The 21,079-nt window shown below is 47.0% G+C and overlaps 1 protein-coding gene across 2 annotated transcripts in view; it reads left to right on the top strand.

Moving 5' to 3' along the window:
- The window catches only part of UTP4 (UTP4 small subunit processome component), a 392,106-nt gene that overhangs the window by 174,916 nt on the left and 196,111 nt on the right, over positions 1-21,079 (top strand). For both annotated transcript variants that reach the window (XM_069635538.1, XM_069635537.1), the window contains one exon: positions 7,100-7,164. In XM_069635538.1, coding sequence (XP_069491639.1) covers positions 7,100-7,164 — 65 coding nt within the window. The remainder of the gene's footprint in view (positions 1-7,099; positions 7,165-21,079) is intronic.

Here is a 21,079-nt window from a genome sequence, read left to right as displayed (position 1 = left end):
CTATTCTTGGGAATGGTAGTTCATTTAAGAAAATGTATTTAAACAATAAAGTGGTACTGTAAAGAGGGTGCTTTGAGTCACTGTGCATAAAGCGGAGGCTTAGGGAGTTTACCAAACTCCATTAAGCAATTAAATGTCCAAGTCAGAGAAAAACACATGAGCGAGTGGCAAAAGGCACCACTCGCTCAGGAGGTTAAAATCAAAAAGATTCTAGCAATAGAGCTGAGGATCTTTAAGGTTAAAGGGAATTGGCACAGAAACTGAATATTCTCCCTAACAAGGAGAAAAGGAGGGTCTTGAGAAGTTTCTGGAACGTAAGGGGATCCGGCTGAAGCTTGAGAGGGGTAGGGAGGCCATTCCAAAGGGAGGCTCCTGCAGAAGAGAGATCTACCACACATTCTGCTTGGAAAAGCCTCTGATCTGCAGAGAGTTGGAGCTTGAAGACCGAATGGCTCTAGCAGGGAGGTATTTAGGGGGAGCGAGTTGGATGTAGCTGGGTCCCAGACCCCAGAAGGCCTTGCGTATGATGCAGCTGGTCTTAAAATTGAGACTCGCAACAACCGGGAGCCAGTGGAGAGATTTTAGGGCTAGAGAGATGCAGTCCCTGGTCTTGAGGCCAACGAGAAGTCTTGCAGTCCTAGTCTTGATTAGTTGAAGGGGGCGAAGGGAGGATAAAGGAAGAGGCTGTTGCAGTAGTCCAGCCTAGAGAGGACCAGAGCTCTAGAGACATTGAGCGTCTGGAATAAGGTGAGGAAAGCGAGAATGCCTCTGAGGAGGTGCAGCTGAAAGTTGGCCTTCTTGCCAAGGGATGTGATGTGAAGAGAGAGAGAGAAAGAGAGAGATAGATATATGAGGGGAGGGGACCCATGGAGGGGGGCCAGAGAGTATCTGTTTTACTGGTATTAAGGCAGAGATTGTTGGCAGTGCATCATGCCTAAATAGCATACATACAGTCGAGAATGTTAGTACTGATTTTCTATACTCTGGCCTGGTGAACAGATTTATAGAAGGCCAACCTATATTGTGATGGCGACAACTCTGGGGATCTGTAGCTAGGCGAGTGTTCTTGGCTAAGTATCAAGGTGGTGAGCTTGTAAGGGGTCCACAATGGGTACACACAGTGCAGCAGTCAACGACTACACTTAGAAAGACAGGTATAAAAATACTTTTTTACTTATGGCCAAAACACACCGTGAAAAAGGACTACACACAGGTAATATTATCACACAGCAGTAAAATTAGATAGTTATGATGTACTTTTTTCACTGTTGAAGGAGTGTATTAGGCAGGAATTTATGTAGTAACAGTATGGGAGACTAAAATACACTTGTCTACTTAATATTCGGTAACCCACCTTTTGTTATAGGGCTGTACTACACAAGTTGGTAGTGTGACTGAGCAGCCAGGCCTATCTCTAGAGGGGTAAATGTTAGCTTTAGAGCTGTAGCAAGGAAATTTGCAAATAAAAGCAGCAAAGTAACACTTACACTCAAGGTTTAAGTTATAAATAGTAATTTATTTAACATCAGTTTTTAAATAAGCGTTCTTTAAAAAGGGCAAGATATGTAACAATCAAATATACTTTTCCAGAATCAGCATCAGCTTAGTAGATGCTCTTTTTAATGATGCTTTTTACACACTTCCGATGCCCGGAGGTGACTTCATTCACAAGGACAGTAATGGCATTTATATATCACTAGTACACTTTGCAGATTCTGCAGTTGCAGAAGGGAAAGGTTAAACAGGTTCTCAGGGCATGTGAGTGTTCTTAAATCTTCCAATGAAGTCTAGAGAACCTTTCCCAGCAGTAAGTCTAAACATAAATTATCACCTCTGAGCGACAGAAAATATTGGTGCTTATGCGGATTAAGACTTGCACAGAATCTGTGTGACCTAAGAAGGTAGAATTGCAACAAGGTGAAAAACCATGCTGGGTGGTACGTGAAGAATTTATTGTGGATATTATATTCTGGTTGGAATGTGCTGTGGTCCCTGAGGCAATTGGAGGTAGAATAGTGGATTTAGCTCATAGCTGGCATGTTGGAGTGACAAGGTCAAAGGCCATCTTGAGGAGTAAATAATGGTGGCTGGGGTTTGATATAGATGTTGAAAGGAGATTGGCGGACTGTATTCAGTGTTTGAAAGTGGGTAAGGGCGTGGAGGCTAAAGGAAAGCAGGTTATGGAATTTGGTGTTCCGTGCAAGGTGTGGGACAAGGTGGCTATGGACATTTTAGGGCCTGTAGCGTTAGGTGGTGAACGTGGGAAATATATTTTGGTACTGGTAAATTTGTTCTCGCGATGGTGTAAATTCAGTTTAGTTCATGAAATTTGTGGTGAGAATTTTTGCAAGAGAAGGTCTTCCAGGAAGTATATTAACTGATAATGGTACACAATTCACGGGCGGTTGTTTTGTGGAGTACATCAAGTGTGGTGTGGGATACAAGTGGTCCGCTTTATACCACCGGGAAGGGAATGACATGGTGGAGAGAATTAATAGATGCGTTATGGATGACAAACGCATGGCTGGTGCGTGCGGGATGGACAAGGAAGTGGCCATTCAGGAGAGAACATATGCCTTGCGCATGTCACTGTATTCCGCAACGGTTGCGATTCCATTTGAGCTTATGAGGGGTCGCAAAGCCAATAACAATGTGAGGCCACCATGTTTGGGAAGAGAGAGTCCGATTGTGTGATGGATGAATTGAGGAAGAGTTTAAAGGAGAAGTGGGTGATATGAGAGAGGGAGGAAATATAAGACTAGGAAAGAAAGAGTGGAATGTGGCTGTTGGGTGAGAAAAAAGAAAGGAGTGACTAAGATAAAAGGGGATTTGCTGTACTCTGATCCTGTTTGGATGGTGGCCATACTTAAAGGTGCAGTGCATGCGAGTGGTTGACAGGTCTGAAACAAAGAGGATTGTGGTAGCAAGAAGTGGATGTGTTGGATAAATTAAGGGAGATACGTTATGTTGTGCTTTATGACTGTAGAAGTGTGATATAGTTAACACTCCACATATAATGTTATGGCAGGAGGGGGGGGGTTCCAAGCACAGCAGTTGGTGGATGGTGTGAAGGAGGAGCTGTGCTGGGGGGTCTGTTGCTGTTCAACTTGAAATAAACCCAATATAAACCCTATCTGGAGTCTGTGTAATATATCTTAACAGATTCATATATACAATTACTGGTGTATGACGCAATACATATCAAACCCCTGAAAGGAAGGGTATAGGTAAGTATTTGCACTGCAAGTCCACAGAGAATACATCCAACTTCAGAAGACCACCCCTAAGATGTTGAGCAAAATTTAATGCAGTTCTTTGAAGCTGAAAACAATGAATGTTGGGTCTTCGGGATTCAGTGAACCGTTCCAAGTGTTGGGGGACAAGTTAATATAACTAATAAATGTCTTCCCAACTTTCTGATTGCTTGTGTGAACAAGCAATGACAAAGCCAAAGTGTTAGAAATGTTCTGTAAAAGTTAGAAAACTTTTAAAGGGAGTTTAGGGGGCAGGTAAGTATCGCTATAACTCGCCCCCTCTACTCCGATTCTTCATGAGACTTGGCAGGTCGGTTGAAGATGGTCCGAGGTCGCTTTTCCATCCGTAAGCCTCAGCCTTTGATTCCCAGGGGTTGCAGCTTCGAGCAGCTCTGCGGTTGGTGTCTGATGCTGGTGTAAGGACTCTGTGGACGAATACAGCAAAACTCGATGCAGGGCCCCTCTCAGTACAAGAATGGACACAGGTAAACAATTTTGGATGACAGCCACCGATGCACGGCAACACAAAGGGACTCACTTGTGCCGGTCAGACTTTCCCTCCTATCTCGGGTCCCCTTGATGGTAGAATCACGACATTCTGCAGAGGTAGGTCGTGTTGCACAAGTTAAGGATCCCTCAAGTTCCAGGCCTCAACTCGGAAACAGTGACGTCTGCAGCGCGGTAGCTCAAACTCCGAACTGGTCGGCCACAGGGCGGTCCTGGGGCACTTCCGAATGTTCTTCATAGGACTCTGAGCTGACGTCGAGAATGGATGTTGCCTCCACACCAAGGGTCGCAGCTCCTTCGCAGGACTGTTGGAGATTGTCTTCAAGACAGGGCTCTCCCAGGACAGTAGCAGAAGTTGGTCGCCAAGCCGCCTTCTGAAGGGTCTCCGGTTTCCTTGTGGTTCTTGCAGCTGGACAGGAGTCTTGTCTCCTTTACTTTAATCCAGTATCTCTCGAGTCGGAGCAGGGGTCCTCTTCCAGGTAAGAGCAGCAGCCCCAACTCTCACACTCACACTCACACTCTCTCCCTCTCTCTCTCAGCCCCCAAGGAGGACCACTGGTGGCAAAACTCATTCATTCTACCTAGACACACTGGCACCAGTATGTGGATTGGGACCAGACAGCCCCAGCCCACTTCCTGGCAGCAAGCACACCTAGCCCTCCAGTATCTTGCCAAAAGCCTCTGCTTTCCCGAGCACTGCAAGTCCATAAAAGGATTTTCCACTTTCTGTTTTGCCCTAGACTGACACTCAGAAGATTTTCCGTTACTCTAGGTGTGCTAAATGGACAAGCTGGTGGCAGCAGTGCCTTTTTAGCATTTATAAGTGCTTTTCGTTTAGCCTTACTGCGTTTGGCTACTAACTGTGACTAATGTCCAAACATGGCCGTGCCACATGGTTCTTCACTTGGCTTTTGGCCATCTTGTTCTTTAGCCTTCTTCCTGGCCTGCGAGTCCAGGAAAATCTGTATATGAATTTCCAGTGCCCAGGAAAGCAGAAGGCAGGCTACTGGGGGGCTGTGTGTTTTTGCTGGCAGGATGTGGGCTGGGACAGTCTGGTCCCAATCCACAAACTGGCTTCAGTTTGAGTGGTATGCGTGGGTGTGTGTGGTTAGTCCTGCTATTGGCTAGTGGGAGTTTCGGCTCTTAGCTGGCTTTTAGGATAAGAGGAACCCTGCACCCATTCTTCAGAGATCCTTAAGTAACCTGAAGGAGTCAAGACTCCTGTCCAGCTGTGAGACCCATGAAGAGACCAGAGACCTGACTGAAGGAGGCCTGACGACCAACTTCTGCTGCTGTACTGGTGGAGCCTTGTCTTACTCTTGATATTCAGCAGTCCTGTGAGGGAGATGTGACCCTCGAGTGGAGGGAACATCCATTCCTGATCTCTGCTCGGTTCCCTGCAAAGAGCCTTCAGAAGTGTCCCAGAACCGTCCTGTGACCAACCAGCTCAGAGTTTGGGCTGCCGAAGTCGCTGTTCTGAGGGGGGGGGGGGGTCCTCTGCTTGTGCTACAAGACTTACCTGAGCGGAAGGTAGGAGTCCTAGCTTCATTCATTCTTATGGGCTCAGGTTTTTTGGAACTCTATTCTTTGTATTTACCTGTCTTATGGAGTCTATTTTACACCATAACTCTTAAAGGCATCTGTATTTTACTATTGCAGCACACAGCTCCTTATGGGCAGTCTGAGAGATTGGCACGCACCACCTTATGTGGAGTACCAAAGGGATAGTTGGTATCCCCCTTCTCTCTGCTCCTGTGACTTTTATGTCACATAGACAAACTCCTAGACTAACTTTGATTTGACCCATCTCCCGAGGTCCTGTGAGTTTCCAGAGCTGCAGAACCCCAATATAAGGAGACCTGCTGCCCATTCCGAGTGCATAGTCTGCTGAATCCATCCAACTCTTTGCTGAGCCCTCAAGTACACTCTAGAGATCTGAACCAACTTGCCTAGACCCCCCTCATCTGTGAGACTGCTGGAAGTGAAGATTGGCCAGGCGAATCGCGTCCTTTGTTGGTGCTGCAAAAAAGCAGCCAAAACTGCAGAGTGATCAAAGAAGTTGATGAAAGCCATGCCAGAGGTCCTCCCTCAAGAGTGCTGCTGAGAGATCCCGTCCATTGTCCTTCCTTTCGTCAGACCTGTAACAATTGTATACGTTCAGCAACTACCAACTAAGAAGTGGCCTTTTGAAAGTATTGAAAAGTCTGCCTATGTGTGTAGGTTTATTGTGCCAAGTATTCAACAGGGACTTGTGTGTGTGTGTGTGTATATATAATCTATATTTTAATATAAAGGTATGTTTCTTTGATGTGCATTACTAACTAGGCTCAGTGTACTTACCTACAGCTCACATCTTCCTCTTAGCATAAGCCTGACTGCTCTGCCACTCTACCAAGGTCTCGGAGTAGTACAGACTAATATTAAGAGTTGGGGGATCTACAAACCACTGGGATAGCTTACTAAAGTCTTACCTCCAAGTGGGACTTTATGAAAACTCCCTTAACATTTTTATGAACTGATTTCTTTGTACTGCTGTACAGCTTACATTACTCCCTTCTAAGATAAGTCTGGCTGCTCAGTCACGCTATTGATTTGTGTAGTACATGCCTATATTAAGAGTTAGGTACGTTTTTCTAAAGTCCAACTGGTGTTAGGGACCCAACGGTTACTGCCAGGTTTTTGTGAGAACAGTAAAAATACAGAGCGGAATATGAAGGCTACATTTTTTTTAAGCCAACCTTTTCTGGAAGTGTGTATGCCCCTTCTCCCTATCCAACCGCGTTATTGGCAATCTCATATTTTTTTCTATGTGCTCAAAGCATGCAGATTTTAATGAGGTGCTCTGAGCTGCTACTTGCCAATTTTGTATAAGTATCATAGCTTAGGGGCTGTGAGGGTGGGGTCTCAATTAGCTTATCAGAGTATATTGCACTGTGACTGGCTGACGGCTACCTTGTACTCCCAAAAGCTTTGCATAAAATGAGTGCTCCTGGCTACCAGTCTCTGAACTGTTACCGTTTATGTATCCTGTTTTATGAAAGGTTATTCTTGTTTTGTGGGTAGAGGCCACAGGAGAGAATTCTAGGTTGTATCCTGAGAGACAGAATGAACAGGCATATCACAAATCAAAGATTCTGTTTAACGAGAAGTTAGAATGTGGTTAGCTTTTGAGTTCCTGGAGTCTGCTTTTGTATGAAAACATTGAAGAATCTAAAATTCACTCTTGATAGGTTGTGGTTAAAGGAGAGAGTCTGAAAACCTGTGGGCCATGAACATTTACCTTGGCTGCTGAAAAGAAATCATATTTTTCATTAATGCTTATTGCTGTTGTGTTGCAGGAAAACATGACGATGTTCTTCCAGTGACCAGGAACCAAGAGCATTTGTTACAGCTGAAGCGGAAGGTAATATTGGATGCTGCTCGTTTTTAATAAAAACATGTTGGAAGCAAGGGTGGTGAGTGGAAAATCAATGTGGGGGGGGGCTGTTATTTTTCTGGATTCTTTGGTTTATGGCTCCCCCAGTCCTTCCAGCCAGGCTTAATCTAAAGCCTCTTCTGGAGAATGTCTCTGTACCATGCTTTGCCTTAAGAGTCCTTGAAGTAGGAGTACCCAGAATGTACCTGTTCTCTTTTGCACCTTTCACTCGGTTGATTTTCCATGGAACAAGTTTCTTTTTCTGGGTTTTTGTACCTGCCCTGATTCTTTGGAAGGGAAATAAAGCCTTCAGCTTCACTTCCCTTTTGCACATTGTTATGGGAAAACTGGCTATCCTTCAGACGGTCGGTACTGAGAAACTTGGTTTCTCTTTGTATTCTTGTATTTTGGCAACTGCACACCACATCTTACAGTGCAGTGAATCGGGGATATTTTGTATCCTCAATTGTTTATTTTTGGGTTTTATTGACACTTTTTAACGACAAGCCGGAGGCAGCAGTAAAATGTTTGTTTTTACTTCGGTTGGCTACTAAAGGTGGCTAACTACCTACGATGGTTGTGCCACAAGGGTTTTTCGCTTGTCCTTTTGCCATATTGTAGTTTGGCTGCCTTCCTAGGTAAAGAAATCCCATATAAGATCATGCACTTGCCTGGCAACGTTTCTGCTTTCATGGGCGTTGGGTAAGAATTATTACAGGTGTGGGACTCCACAATACTTATCTCTTGGTATTAGGTAACCCACCTTTTAATATAGACCTCTACTAAACAAGTTGGTAGTGTGGCTGAGTAACCAGGGTTATTTTAAGAGGGGTAATGTGAGCTGTAGAGCTGTACAATGAAATCGGTAAATACAGGTATCCAAGTAAACACATACACACTTAGTTATGATATAAATATTTATTTATACACAAATATATTTAAAACATTCTTTAAACAGCAGTAACTAGCAGTAACATTCATCCCAAGTTAGGATTCAATTAAAAAAGTGAAAAATAAAGCAGGTGAGCAATTCATTCAAATGTTACACATTTTCCAGCTCAAAGGGTGATGTCTTGTGAAGTCAGTATAGCACTTACTTTGTATGGCCTTTGCAGTATTGTGTTATAAAGGAGGGAAAGGTTAGGGTTAAATCAGAACATACTGGTATTCTACACAAACAGTTAGATTCTCCCAAAGGGATGCATGCAGTCTTTTATCCCATCAATAATGGTGTTCAACAATTAAAACCTGTTGGGGAACACGCACTGCCAAAGCCAATAGTTTCAGAAGGGGGCCTTTAGGGAGCCAGGACAGCCAAAGGCAATGGGAAAAGTCAGTTCTGATGCTCTCTTCTTAGACGTTCTTAAATAGTCAGTAGTTCATAGAAAATCGCAGCAACTCAAGACTCGCCTTGAACACGCACAAGCTGGAAGGCCAGTGCAAGTGAGTTGAGGTCAACTCAGAGTAGGGTAAAATAGCACTCCCCAAGGTGGGAAGCACCCCAAATTGCAAAAGGATAATGTACCTGTGAACTGAAGAATTTGTTCCAGCTGGATGCCTTCTGGTTGTCATGCAGCAGACCCTTGTTCCTGGTCCTTGGTTGTGGTGACGAAAGGGAGGACGTCTGTCAGGCTCCTGCGGCAGCACTAGAGAGAGAGGGCCTCTGCAGCAATAGATGTTCTTCGATTCAGCTGCTCTTTGTGGTTTTGGCGCCTTTTTCTCAGCGCCAAAGAATGAACAGTTGTGGTCGGAGTCCTTGATCCCTCTTTCCTGGACTCTGGTGAGGAGACTCTGGATGTGGATTCACTGCTTCTGTAGAGTGTCCTGGATACCCACAAAGTTTTGGCCGGATTTGCACTCCGGAAGACAATGCACTCACAGTTGGTCAAGGGAGCGCAGGTATTGAGATTCTGCAGCCTTGGTAAGTCACAGCAAATCGGGGGTGTTGGGGAGAATTCTGAGAAATGTGCCAATTCCCTTCTACCTTAGAGACCTCCAGCTCTTTTGCTGGATTTTAAGACTTTTTATTTTTATCCTGGAAAAAGTGAGACCTTTTCCCCACTCATATGTATTTTTATTTGATTTGAACTGTTTCTTTTGGTTTTGGCGTCTGACAACCTCCATAGGCATCAACTTTTTACATTGTGACACACAGCACCCTCAGTGCAGTGTCACAGGGAAGTGCTTAGGATTCCTGCTAAGGTTTAAATACCTTCTCTTGGATAACTACTGTTTCCAAGAGTAGTAAAGTGAAATTTACTTTACTTACATTTATATCTTTATAGAACCAGCACATACTGTCTTACATTAGGGTAATGGAGGGGTTACCTAGTATCCCCTTTGTCTGTCTTCTCATGTAACATTTGTAAGTTACCGTTTCTACAATGAATGGCTGGTGGCAGTGGTTTACTTTTTCCCACCATGCTGTGTTTTTACCGCGGGCTGCATTCGCAGCTGCAGTATTGCACCCATGGGTTCCTATTTTGTCAAAATGGCCCAGTCTTCTTTTTCGCCCTTTCCTGTTGGAAAGGTCCTCCTTGAGATTTATACTCTGTGCGCCAAAACAGGTTTGGTCCCTTTGTTAGTTTCTTTGGCAGGATTCACTGGTAAAGCTCGTGTCTGGCAAGGGACGTTCCTGAAACTCCCTGTGCTTAGACTACTTGGTTACAGGAATACACCCAAAGGTGATTGGCCGGCTGGCTGTCCTTGGAGGACAGCCACCCTGATCTGAGAGTGACAGCTAGGCTGCTAATGAATGGGAGATACTTGCATAAAAGCTGAAGTCTTTTGCAAGGAAGGCAGGGCGACCACTGGACGAAGGAATCCGAATTAGAGAAGCTTGCTGCAACTCCTGGACAGTTGGTTTGCACGGTGAAGCACTGGTGCAGTGCCGAAGCTTTGAATTCACCTCGACTAGAGAAACCCTGCAAGGACAACTTCTCCCCCTTGGGTTGGTGGGACCAATGGACCCCAAGACTAACTCCACTGGAAATCATCTCTTTGCTGGCTGTACTTCCATTGCTGCTGCAGGAACCGAGTGCCAGGGGACAGGAACACCAGAATCAAGTGCATCATTTTTAAGTCGGACCCGAACACCAGGAAGATCTTCCAGACTCCCTCAAATCAAGACTAACCAAGCCTGAGCCACCTCAACAGAGTGCTGGACCCCGGAAGCAAGGAAAGCCCACAAGGTGTCAGAACCGCAGTGGTGCTATTTGCGAGAAGCTGAAACCGCGAAGTGCTGCTGATCTGAAGTTTGCCAATTGCTGCCGACCTTCAAACCGTAGTGCAGGAGTCCCAGTCGTCCTCCCTCTTGTCCCCACGACTGAGGCCCAGGAACAAAAGGATCTCATACAACAGGAACAGAAGCCAGCTGGAACCAATTTCTTCAGACCTAAGGTAGTGTAAACTTAGGGGTACTGCTTGTTGTGTAGCTTGGTAGCTCTCAGTTGAGACTTGAATTTACTGCCTTGTTCAGAGTTGCTTGCAGCTTTGCCCATCACAAGCCTCCCAGCTTGTGGCCCAACAATGATTTATTTTTCTACAAAGCTCTCTATAACATTGTGCAAGACTTTTTACTTGCCTTCAAGAAGTGCCTCAGCTCCCCTAGACTTTGCTCAATTGACATTGGCTGTCCTGGCTCCCTAAAAACTCTTCTCACCTGACTTGGCCCTCCAAAATGTCATACATTATTTACTTGTATAGCTGGTAATTTACATTGCATTGAGGGGTGTGAAAGTGCTTACCTGTTTGACAAACGTGTTTAACCTTTGTTTCCTTCCCTAACCTTTTCCTTTTTTACACCAAACCCAGTATTGCTCTAAATGTAGCGGTGATCTATCAATGTCCAGTGCCCTAGTTATTTAAGTCACCGGAGGGTTTAGGAAATTGTGTGCCACCCCAAAAGGATATCTACTGATTTATTGAAACTGAGTGTGTATTTTTAAAGTATATTTAAGTGTTACTTATTTGCTCATTCCTAAAGGTTTATTATGAAACTGACTGTTAAATAAATCAAGAAACCTTGAGTGTAAGTGTTGTTTGGATACTTGTCACTGTGAAACTCTATTTTGCAACCCTACAGCTCACATTGACCCCTCTTGAGAAAAGCCTGGCTGCTCAGTCACTCTACCAACTTGTGTAGTACACGCTTATGCCAAAGTTTGTGTTACCTATTGGCAAGAGAAGGCTGGTGCAGTCTCCCACAGGGTACTGCATACAATCTTGCCTAAAAGGGGGTTGCACCAAAATATTTGTATTTGTTTATTTGTAAAGCGCACCAAGCCCTGAGGCATCTGGACACATTTAGTTACACAGTTAGGTTACGTAAATACATTTAGAAGGGATTGGTTCCTCAGACGTATTCCACATCTGACAGGTAATCACCACAGCTGTGCTGCTTCGGAAAATGTCCTGCGTCCATGACGTCGATACGCTGTCCTCAGGGGCCTCCGTCGAGCTGACGTCACCGGATGCTATAAGTAGGAGGTACGACACCCGTAGCCTCAGTTCCGTTTTATCCACGAATGTGTTCGCTTCGGAGATCTCGGCGCGCCTCGGTTCTTCTGAGTTATTCTATCAGTTCTTCGAACCAGTTTGTTTGTGAAGATTTCCTGGTGTCTTTGTCTTCTTCTAACCCGCGGCTGGGTTTCAAGAAGTGTCGGGACTGCGGTTCCAAGATGTTGCTGACGGACCCGCACGATGCCTGCCTCTGGCACCTCGGTGAGGACCATGCCACGGACGATTGCGAGTCTTTAACATCGAAGGCCTTGCGGGAGCAAAAGAAGAAGCTTTGTCGGTACAGTGTCCAAGCCCCAACAAGCATTCCTCTCCTGTGGAATGGGATTCATTTCATAAGGAGATGGCGATTTTTTTCACTCGCAGGGCTTCGTTCCGTCCGCGCAGTTGGAAAACACCGGCAGCGAACGTGCTAGAGCCACCGTTCGCACGCCTTCGGGCTCGAGCATTCGGCGCGATCGCCGGGAGCCTTCGAGGTCCCGGTCGGTCAAGGTGAATCGCTCTAGCCATGCCCGCTCCAGGTTCCGGTCCTCGACGCCTTCGAGACCGTCTGAGCCTGTGAGTCGAAGGACGCACTCGGGGCACAGCCCTCGAGGCCGGTGTCTAAGCCATCAGCGCCACGCTCGATGCCGATTCCGTCGACGCCTTTTGAGGAGGCTTTATTGGAGGTGCCCCATAGACCGGTGGAAAACTCGAGGAAGGCTTTGACCAAGTCCAAACACGTGGTTGTGCCTTTTTCTGTGCCCTCATCCACGGATTTATTCCAGCCTCTTGATTATATTTCTGAGGTGGATGAAGGGTCTGATGAAGGTTTGGTTCCTGAGGAGGTTCGGTTCCTGGGGAGGTTCCTGATGACCTGTTATCTGGTCATAGCCAGTTGGAAGATCTGCGTCAGTCTTTGCACGACGCTAGTGGTCTGGACACCTCCCCAGAGGTTGAATTTGGCAGGCCTGAGCCGGGTACGCATGCTGAATCCTCGTATCAGCACCTCATGTCGAGGGTGACGGAGTACTTGGGGTGGTCTGCGCCACCAGGGGATTTTCTGCAGGATGACCTGACAAATATCTTGGACTAAGGTCCACCAACTGACCCTGTACTGCCATTCCATATGGCCTTGCAAAGAAGGGTGGCAGCGGCTTGGACTGCTCCGGAGAGTCTCCCAGCAGTGGGCAAGTCTTTGCCAAAAAAATACCATCCAGCCAGTTGCGACCCCAGCTACTTACTAGGCAACCCACTCCGGAGAGTTTGGTGGTGCAGGCAGCTACAGCGCCAGCAAAACCGGCATCGTACCCTACCATCCCTCCTGATGGGGACGACAAGCGTTTTGATGGCTGGGCCAAGAAAGTGTTTTCTTCAGTGGGTATGGCTTTACAGGCAGCCAACTTGGTGTGTGTCTTAGCACGTTTCACTCATACTCTGTGGAATTGTCTTTGGAGGCTGAATGTATTCCCAAAGGGGAGGAACGGGATGGCTTTCTTGCTCATGTTCAGGATGGCAAGGATGCCATGTGTGAATCCGTTCAGTCGGGTCTGGACATGGCAGATTGTGTCAGCTGGTCCATTGCGGCGAGCACCATAATACACTGATTTGCGTGGTTGCGGAAGTCGGGGTTTGATCCTGATGTGCAAGCCCGGCTTCTCAACATGCCCTTTGGTGAACATCTTTTTGGCAGCAAGGTTGACGAGAGCCTTGAGAGGTTGCAGACCTCCAAAGCTGCAGCGAAGTTATTGAGCGCTGCAGTTCGCCAACCTCCACCTGTTCGTCCTAGGGGACAGCAATGCAGGGGAGGTTCCTTTCGATACTACTCTTCCTTTGGTAGATCGAGAGGAGCTGCAAGTCAAAGGGGCCACCGTGGAGTACCAAAGGTGGAAAACGAGTTACTTGAGGTGCCAAGGTCGCCCGGGCCGTTGCCTTTTTACCCTCAGGCAATGCCGCAGCCGCTTCAGCTCAGTCATGAGGCCATGTCCCATGGTTCGCCGGTTGGGGGAAGGCTAGCGCAGCATCTTGTAGAATGGCGTTGCATTACTTCAGATTTGTGGGTTCTGGAGATCATAGCCCACGGCTACTGTCTTCCTTTCCGGCAGAGGCCTCACGACAATCCACCAGGGAATGTCTCTTTGAAGAGTCCAGATCCGCTCCTTGCGCAGGAAATCAAATCGCTGCTGGAGAAAGGTGCCATAGAACTGGTGCCTGTAACGGAGAGAAACCAGGGATGGTATTCCCTTGATTTTTTTGATCCCGAAGAAAAACTGGGGATTGAGACCCATCATGGACTTGCGCGGTTTGAACAAGCTCCTCAGGAAGGACAAGTTCAAGATGGTTACTCTCAAGTCCTCCAGGCCCTTCAACTTCAGGACTGGTTGGTGTCTCTCGACCTCAAGGACACTTATTTTCATGTGCCGATTCATCCCAAGCACAAGAAGTACCTGAGGTTCACGGTTGGCGACTTGCATTTTCAGTTCTGGTCCTGCCGTTCGGATTGACCTCCGCCCGAGGGTCTTCACCAAGCTCATGGTGGTGGTAGCGTATTTTAGGAAAGGGGGATTCACGTCTACCCCTACCTGGACGATTGGTTCATCAGGACACGCTCTCCCGAGCAAGTCCTGGATCAACTGTCAAACACCTGTCACTCCCTTCACAAGCTGGGCTTTTCCCTCAACTTGAAGTCCCACTTGACACCTACCCAGCGGCTCCAGTACATCAGAGCAGTGCTCGACACATCTCTGGGGCAGTGTTCGCCTCCCCAGGTGAGGGCTCATCACATTCTGCAGATGGTGCACAAGTTTCAACATGCCCAGTCTCCCGGCGTTAGAGTTCTTGAGGTTGCTCGGCCTCCTGGCATCCTGCATTCTTCTGGTGCCAGAGGCCAGGTTGCGGATGAGAGCTCTGCAATGTGCTCTCAAGCTCCAGTGGTCAGTCCTCCGGCAGGATGTCTGACCCCATTCAGGTGCCGCCCTCAGTCGCCCAGGATCTTCTGTGGTGGGCCGTTGTAGGCAATCTGTTGAAAGGGGCTCCATTTTGGCTACCCTGGCTGGAGGTGACAATCGTGTCGGACGCGTACCTCACAGGATGGGGAGCTCATGCCAACGAGTTGACAGACAGCGGTCGTTGGTCTCCGCCGGAGTCCAGACCTCCATATCAGTCTGTTTGAGCCAAGGGCCATCAGGCTAGCCCTGATAGCTTTTCTTCCTTCTGTACGAGGGAGGAATGTCCTGATCCTGACGACAACACAGTGGCCATGCACTACCTCAACCATAAGGGGGCGGGGGGCAGGGTCTCTCCCTCCTGTGCAGAGAGGCGATGCAGCTCTGGTTCTGGGCCATCCAGCAGGAAATTTCGAACTCTGCAGTTCATCTGGCCGCAGACAAACGCGGCGGCGGACGCTCTGAGCAGGCAGAGCACGGTCTCTCACGAGTGGGAGCTGGTTTAGGAGATTCTCCTGGAGATCTTCGCCCTTTGGGGGACCCCACAAGTGGATCTCTTCGCCACCAGTGTCAACCGGAAGTGCGAAAGGTTCTGCTCGCGGGAATTTCCTCCAAGAAGAGCCTTGGGGGACACGTTTGTATTGGAGTGGTCCTTCCCACTGCTGTATGCGTTTCCTCCATTCCGCAAGTGCTGAGGTTACGGAGGTTCGGTTCCCGAATGATCCTCATTGCTCCGGCATGGGCCCAGAGAACGTGGTACCCGGACCTTCTAGACCTGTCCATCTGCCCTCCACGTCTTCCCTACCGAGACGATCTGCTCTCACGGGAGGGGGGTCAGGTTCTCCATCCAGAGGTCAAGTCCCTCAACGTTCATGCTTTGCTTCTGAAAGGTTGAGGTATAAGGATTGGGACCTCCCTGCAGACGTGATGGAGGTGTTGCTCTCGGCCAGAAGGAGTGTTCTTATTTTAAGATTCCTTTTGGTTTCTCAAAGGGCTCACTAATGTGTTCCCACCGTCACCTTTCCAGGTGGCCGGTTGGGATTTGAACCTGGTTCTAAAATTCCTAATGGGAGCTCCGTTTGGGCCTTTACATTCTTGTCCTTTGAGACTGCTAACCTTAAACTGTCTTTTTAGTTGCGGTCACTTCCGCTCGCAGAGTGAGTGGGTTGCAGGCACTTTCCGTTAAGCCACCCTTCACGGTGTTCCATAAGGACAGGGTTGTCCTTGGGGTTCGTCCTGCTGTTCTTCCGAAAATTGTTGGAATTTCATTTAAGCCAGAAGGTTGCTCTTCCGGCGTTCTATCCTCATCCACATCCTGGTAAGGAAGAGGAGAGGCTGCATAGGTTGGGTCCTAGGAGAGCTTTAAGTTTCTACATCTCGCGCATGTCCCGGGTCAGAGTGGACGATCAACTCTTTGTAGGATACGCTGGAAGGCTTTTGGGACAAGCTGTTACTAAGCAGACTCTGTCTACATGGATTATCTTGGTAATTTCTGAATGTTACCGCTTGGCGGGTAAGGACCCTCCAGTAGGCTTACGGGCCCATTCTACTAGAGGTGTGGCTGCCTCTACTGCCCTGCAGAGGGGTGTTCCCATTCGTAACATTTGTGAAGCAGTCACCTGGGCCTCTGTCCATTATTTTGTCAAACACTACTCCTTGGATTCTATCCATGGGCAAGATCTGGCCTTTCGCAAGGTGGGCCTTTATTCAGCAATTTAATTGGGCATTCTAAAATTCTACTTTATAAAAAATGTTTCCCTCCTCCATACATTGGTACTGCTTTGGGAGTCTGTCATAGATGTGGAATACGTCGGAGGAACCAATCCCTTCGAAGAACAAGTTACTTTCTTAACATTCTTTCGATGGGATGTTCCGACGACGTATTCCACATCGCTCCCTCCCTACCTGCCCCTCTACAGAATTTCTTATGCAATTGCAGCTTTAGTTTCCGCAAGGCTTTCTGTAGTCATTCTGGCAGAAGATTGGTGCCACACGTTCTGGGAAAAAAACTACAACTGAGGCTACCGGCGTCGTGTGTCCTACTTATAACATCCGGTGATGTCGGCTCAATGGAGGCCCTCGAGGACAGCGTATCGACGTCATTGACGCAGACACCGAAAATGTTCCAAAGCAGCACAACTGTGGTGGTTACCTGTCATAGATGTGGAATACGTTGTCGGAACATCCCATCGAAAGAACGTTACCAGGTAAGAAAGTAACTTGTTCTACTTGCAGAATTACAGAGGATATACATTGAACATATTTACATGGTTGCAAGCGGGTTCCACATGAAGCAAGTAGGGTGGGAGCAGCGTCTATGAAGATTGAACTATTGTTTTTGTGCTAGGAGCCAGATTTTGACTTTGGTTCTAAAGGAATGGTAGGATGGTTCAGATCCGAGTGCTTTGGGTAGTGTATTCCATAGTTTTTGCGGTGAGCACAGAGAAGCTGCTACTCCCGCCTTCTGGAGCTTAAACCTTGGGATCTTGAGGCAATGTGCTTGAGCAACTCTGACGGGAAGGTCAGAAATGTTGCGTGAGAGTAGATTGGACAGGTAACTCGAAGCAAGGTTCGCGAGGCATTTATGCGTGAGTGATGGTGATTTAAAGGCGATTCTTTGGTTGACCGATAGCCAATTTAGGTTACGTCTCATTTCTGAGATATGTTGGGCTCTAGGGATATTCATTGCTGCCCTGATGGCGTTATTTTGTAGTACTTGCATCTTGTTTGCATTTCACTGGCTCGTCCCAAGATAAAGCGTATTGCAATAGTCTAGTTTAGACAGGACTAATGCTCTGGCTATGGTGGTGCAATTGAACTTGGTTAAGAAGGGTTAACATGCAGTAATTTGTTTACACGTGTAGGCCGTTGAGATTATTGCGTTGGTTTGTCTGTCGAAGGTTCAGTGGAGTCTATGTACATGCCAAGAGTTTTCACATCCTTAGACCTTGATGGGGATGCCATCTATGGTGAAGGAGTTGAACTTGGCATCTAATTTATTGTGTCTGTGTTGTGATCCAAGGAGAAATAGCGCCGTCTTATCGTTAAGACGGCCCATGGTGCGCCATCTAGGCCTGAATGACCAGGTAGATGTCATTGAGTGCTTTGGAATCTGCTTTGTGGTCACCAGTGATGGGGATGTATTTGGGTGTCATCTGCATAGTTTGTTTAGGTGACACCCAAATAATCGGTCATCAAAGAGGAGCTTTGTGAACACATTGTGAAGAGTTGGAGACACGCATGAGCCTTGGGGGACTCTGCACAAGACTGGTGCGGATTCGGCAGAGGCTGATGGAGAGAAGACCCTCTTTGATCTATTCTCTAGAAATTATTGCATCCAAGTAGTGGCTCTGTTTGAAAAGTGTTTCTGCAGAGATAAGATGGTTGCATAGGACTAGGTGATTTACCAAGTCAAATGCTACCGGAAAATCCAGCAGTACGAGGAAGGCCAGTTTGCCATTGGCTTTTATTTCTTCTATTTGTGTTTTCAAGTCAATCAAGGCCGTCTGTCCTGTGCCTTGGTCTGAAGCCTGATTGCCTGAGGCCGAGGAGGTTGTTTGTTTCTAAGTGCTCCTGAATCTGCAGGTATGCTACTCTATCCAGGATTTTCAGTAGAAAGGGGACCGTAGTGATGGGTCTATAATTGGTGGGGATACTAGGGTCAAATGAACATTTCTTAAGTAATGGAAGAACCCAGGCAGCTTTAACGTTGTTGGGGACGATGCTTGTGTTAAATGAGGCGTTAATTATGGAGGTGATAAATGGAGCCAGTTCCTTAGTTGCCTCCTTGTTGATAGTGACATGGCAGGTGTCCCCCTGGCAATTAGATGGTTTCAGTTTCTGAATTGTTTTCTACCTCTTTAGTAGAGGGTGGGGAGAAGTTGAAAGGCTTGGATGTATTCTGAGGTGAGGTTGGCGGGGTGATTTGAGGAGTGATGAGGGAGAGGCTGTTTTATTTTTAATTAACTTTTTTCTTGGAGCATAGTGATTTTATCTAGGAGTGCTTTTTGAATGTTGGAACACCATGTGATGTCTAACGCAGGTGTCAAGCGGAGCTGACGGGGATTCTAGTTCTTTGAGTGTATTGAAGAGTACGTAAGGAACTCGATTTGGCTTGTATGATCCGGTTGTTGTACATGTCATTTTTAGCCTGTAGGATCGCCTCTTTGTAGTTGAGGGATGCTATCAGAAGGTTGTCCTTATTGGTCACTATGAGGAGGCTCTTCCAGAGGGCCTTTGCATTTCTCTTTAACTTGCGTAGGGTTCTAAAATGCGGCGTAAACCAAGAGTTGAGGTGTGCGTGTGGTTTTGGCTTGAGTAGTTTTATTGGGGCAATAGTATTGATAGCTTTGAGGAGGGTTTGATTATAGATGTTCACTAGCGCAGTGGGGTCTGTGTGCACTTTGATAGTTGTTAATAATGGGTAGTATCAATGGAAGCAGTTTCTCCATAGTAATGTCCCTGTTATTCCTTGTGCATATTGGAAGAGAGCGGTTCTGATTGGTGCGCTGGTTGTCATTCTTGATGGTAAATGAGATAAAATGGTGGTCTGACCAGGCACAGGGGGTGTTGGATAGGATGTTAATGTTGCAGTTGAGGTCTGCCAGCCAATCCAGAGTCCTGCCTTTGATATGGGTCGGTTCAGAGATGCGATGAAGGAAGCAAAGCCCTGTTATCGTGTTGGCGATGTCTAGGGCTTTAGCATCCTTAGCGTCTTGGAAACCGAGGTTGAGGTCACCCATTAGAATGACTTGAGAACTTAGCTTGGTTTTAGCGGAGAGAAGGATATTTACATCTTCTTCAAAGCTAAGGTTGTGGTGATGGTTTTGGATACTGCTGGGACTTGTAGGAATCTGGTGCCTAGTCTATCATTCCTATATTTCAGCGTGCAGGGTAGATTCGGTGTGGGTTTCGTGGTGAATTGTTTAAGCCAAAGAGCCGGTGTGTTGAGATAGGGGGGTTGTGTGGTGCAATTACAATGAAGGGTGTGGTTTTTGAGACAGGGTGCATGCCGCAGGACAGGAAAGCTGTGGGGGAATGCCATCCGACGGTGGGAGCCTGCTGCTCATGGTCAGCGTGGTGTATAGGGTTTTGGCAAATTGTAAGACACTGGCGTGCTCTGAGAGGTTGCTAGTGGTAATCGTGGCCAAAGGGGGCTGTAACGTGTTGGAGAGTAGTAGTGGTATGTAGTGTAGTATGTATAACGGGTTCATAGTGTAGTGCGAGTAGTGCTGGTTATAACAGTCAGCTGAGCAAAGGTGTGGTCGAAAGAGGCTGTGGGTGTTATAAAATGAGGCAGTTAGGTAGTCTGATAATACAATAATAAGCAAGTGAGTATTTAACTGGAGTGCCACTGTTTTACAAAAATGCAGTTTTTGCGAGCTAACTGATCGCGGAAGAGCAGCGTAATGCAATACAGGCTAGCTGAGCATTATAGTCACGCGAGATAAGTTAGGCTAGCTATGCATGTGAAATCAAGTGAAGCAATTGACGGGCTACGGGTGACACGAGGTAGGCTGTACTGTTCTACAAACTGATTGAACATGGAAACAAGTGAGGTGCTTAAAAGGCCACTATTTAGCTTATATAGTTATCAAAGACTAACTATACATGGGAGGTCAAAAACGAGGCAATTCAAACAAATTGAGCAAGATAGTCATACGAATCACGTCAGGCTAATTATGCATGGGCAATCAAACCGAGCATTATACAGGCTGCAGGTGTTATGGGATAAAACCGTTCTTTTCTGCAAACTAAATGAGCAAAAAGGAACAAACGATATGTTTGAGAACATAAGGGCTGCATCTGTCTTGACAGTATAGTCATTTGTAACTGAGTAATCGTAAAGGTAAAGTGTGGTATTTCATGTCGACCAGAGCGCGCTGGGTGCAGGGAGCGGTGTAATCTGTTCGGAATGAATCGATGTGGCGATGGCCAGCGGGGAGCGTTATGGTAGATAACTAAGTTAGCAGGGCGGCAGTCGTACAAGTTTTGCTTACCCTGCATAGGAGGTGATTGCGGTGATCAGTTCGAGGGCCAGGTGAGCGTAGCAAAGTAAGGCGCCCTGCGGCCATGGGTCGGCCTGGACAGGCACAGGCCTTGTTAAATTAGGCCTTTGGAAATAAGGCCGGCTCATGCCTGCCGATGGCTGTTGTTGGCTTTTCAGGGGCTAGCCAGCCAATCGGACAATGCGGCAATGTGGCAAAAAACTGCTCAATGCAGTGAACGAGGCAGCCATTTTGGAGGTGCCAAATTCAAATAGTAAAGGTGCAACTGTAGAATTTAAATCATAGGGCAAGGCTTCACGAACCTTGTCTGTGCATGCATGCTGGTCGGAAGTAATAAATCTGCTGGATGGGTATTCTGAGCAGAATTAGATCCGTTGGGGTGTGCAAGTCGATCCACGTTCTGTTATCACCGGATTGCTGCTTAAAGGTCATGCTGCTGTTGCTTCTGCAGCA

This window comes from Ambystoma mexicanum, chromosome 1q, assembly GCF_040938575.1.
Source record: "Ambystoma mexicanum isolate Mex_15411 chromosome 1q, UKY_AmexF1_1, whole genome shotgun sequence".
NCBI classification, from domain to species: domain Eukaryota; kingdom Metazoa; phylum Chordata; class Amphibia; order Caudata; family Ambystomatidae; genus Ambystoma; species Ambystoma mexicanum.
The sequence above is the reverse complement of the archived record's forward strand: the minus strand, read 5'-3'. Positions and strand labels throughout refer to the sequence as shown.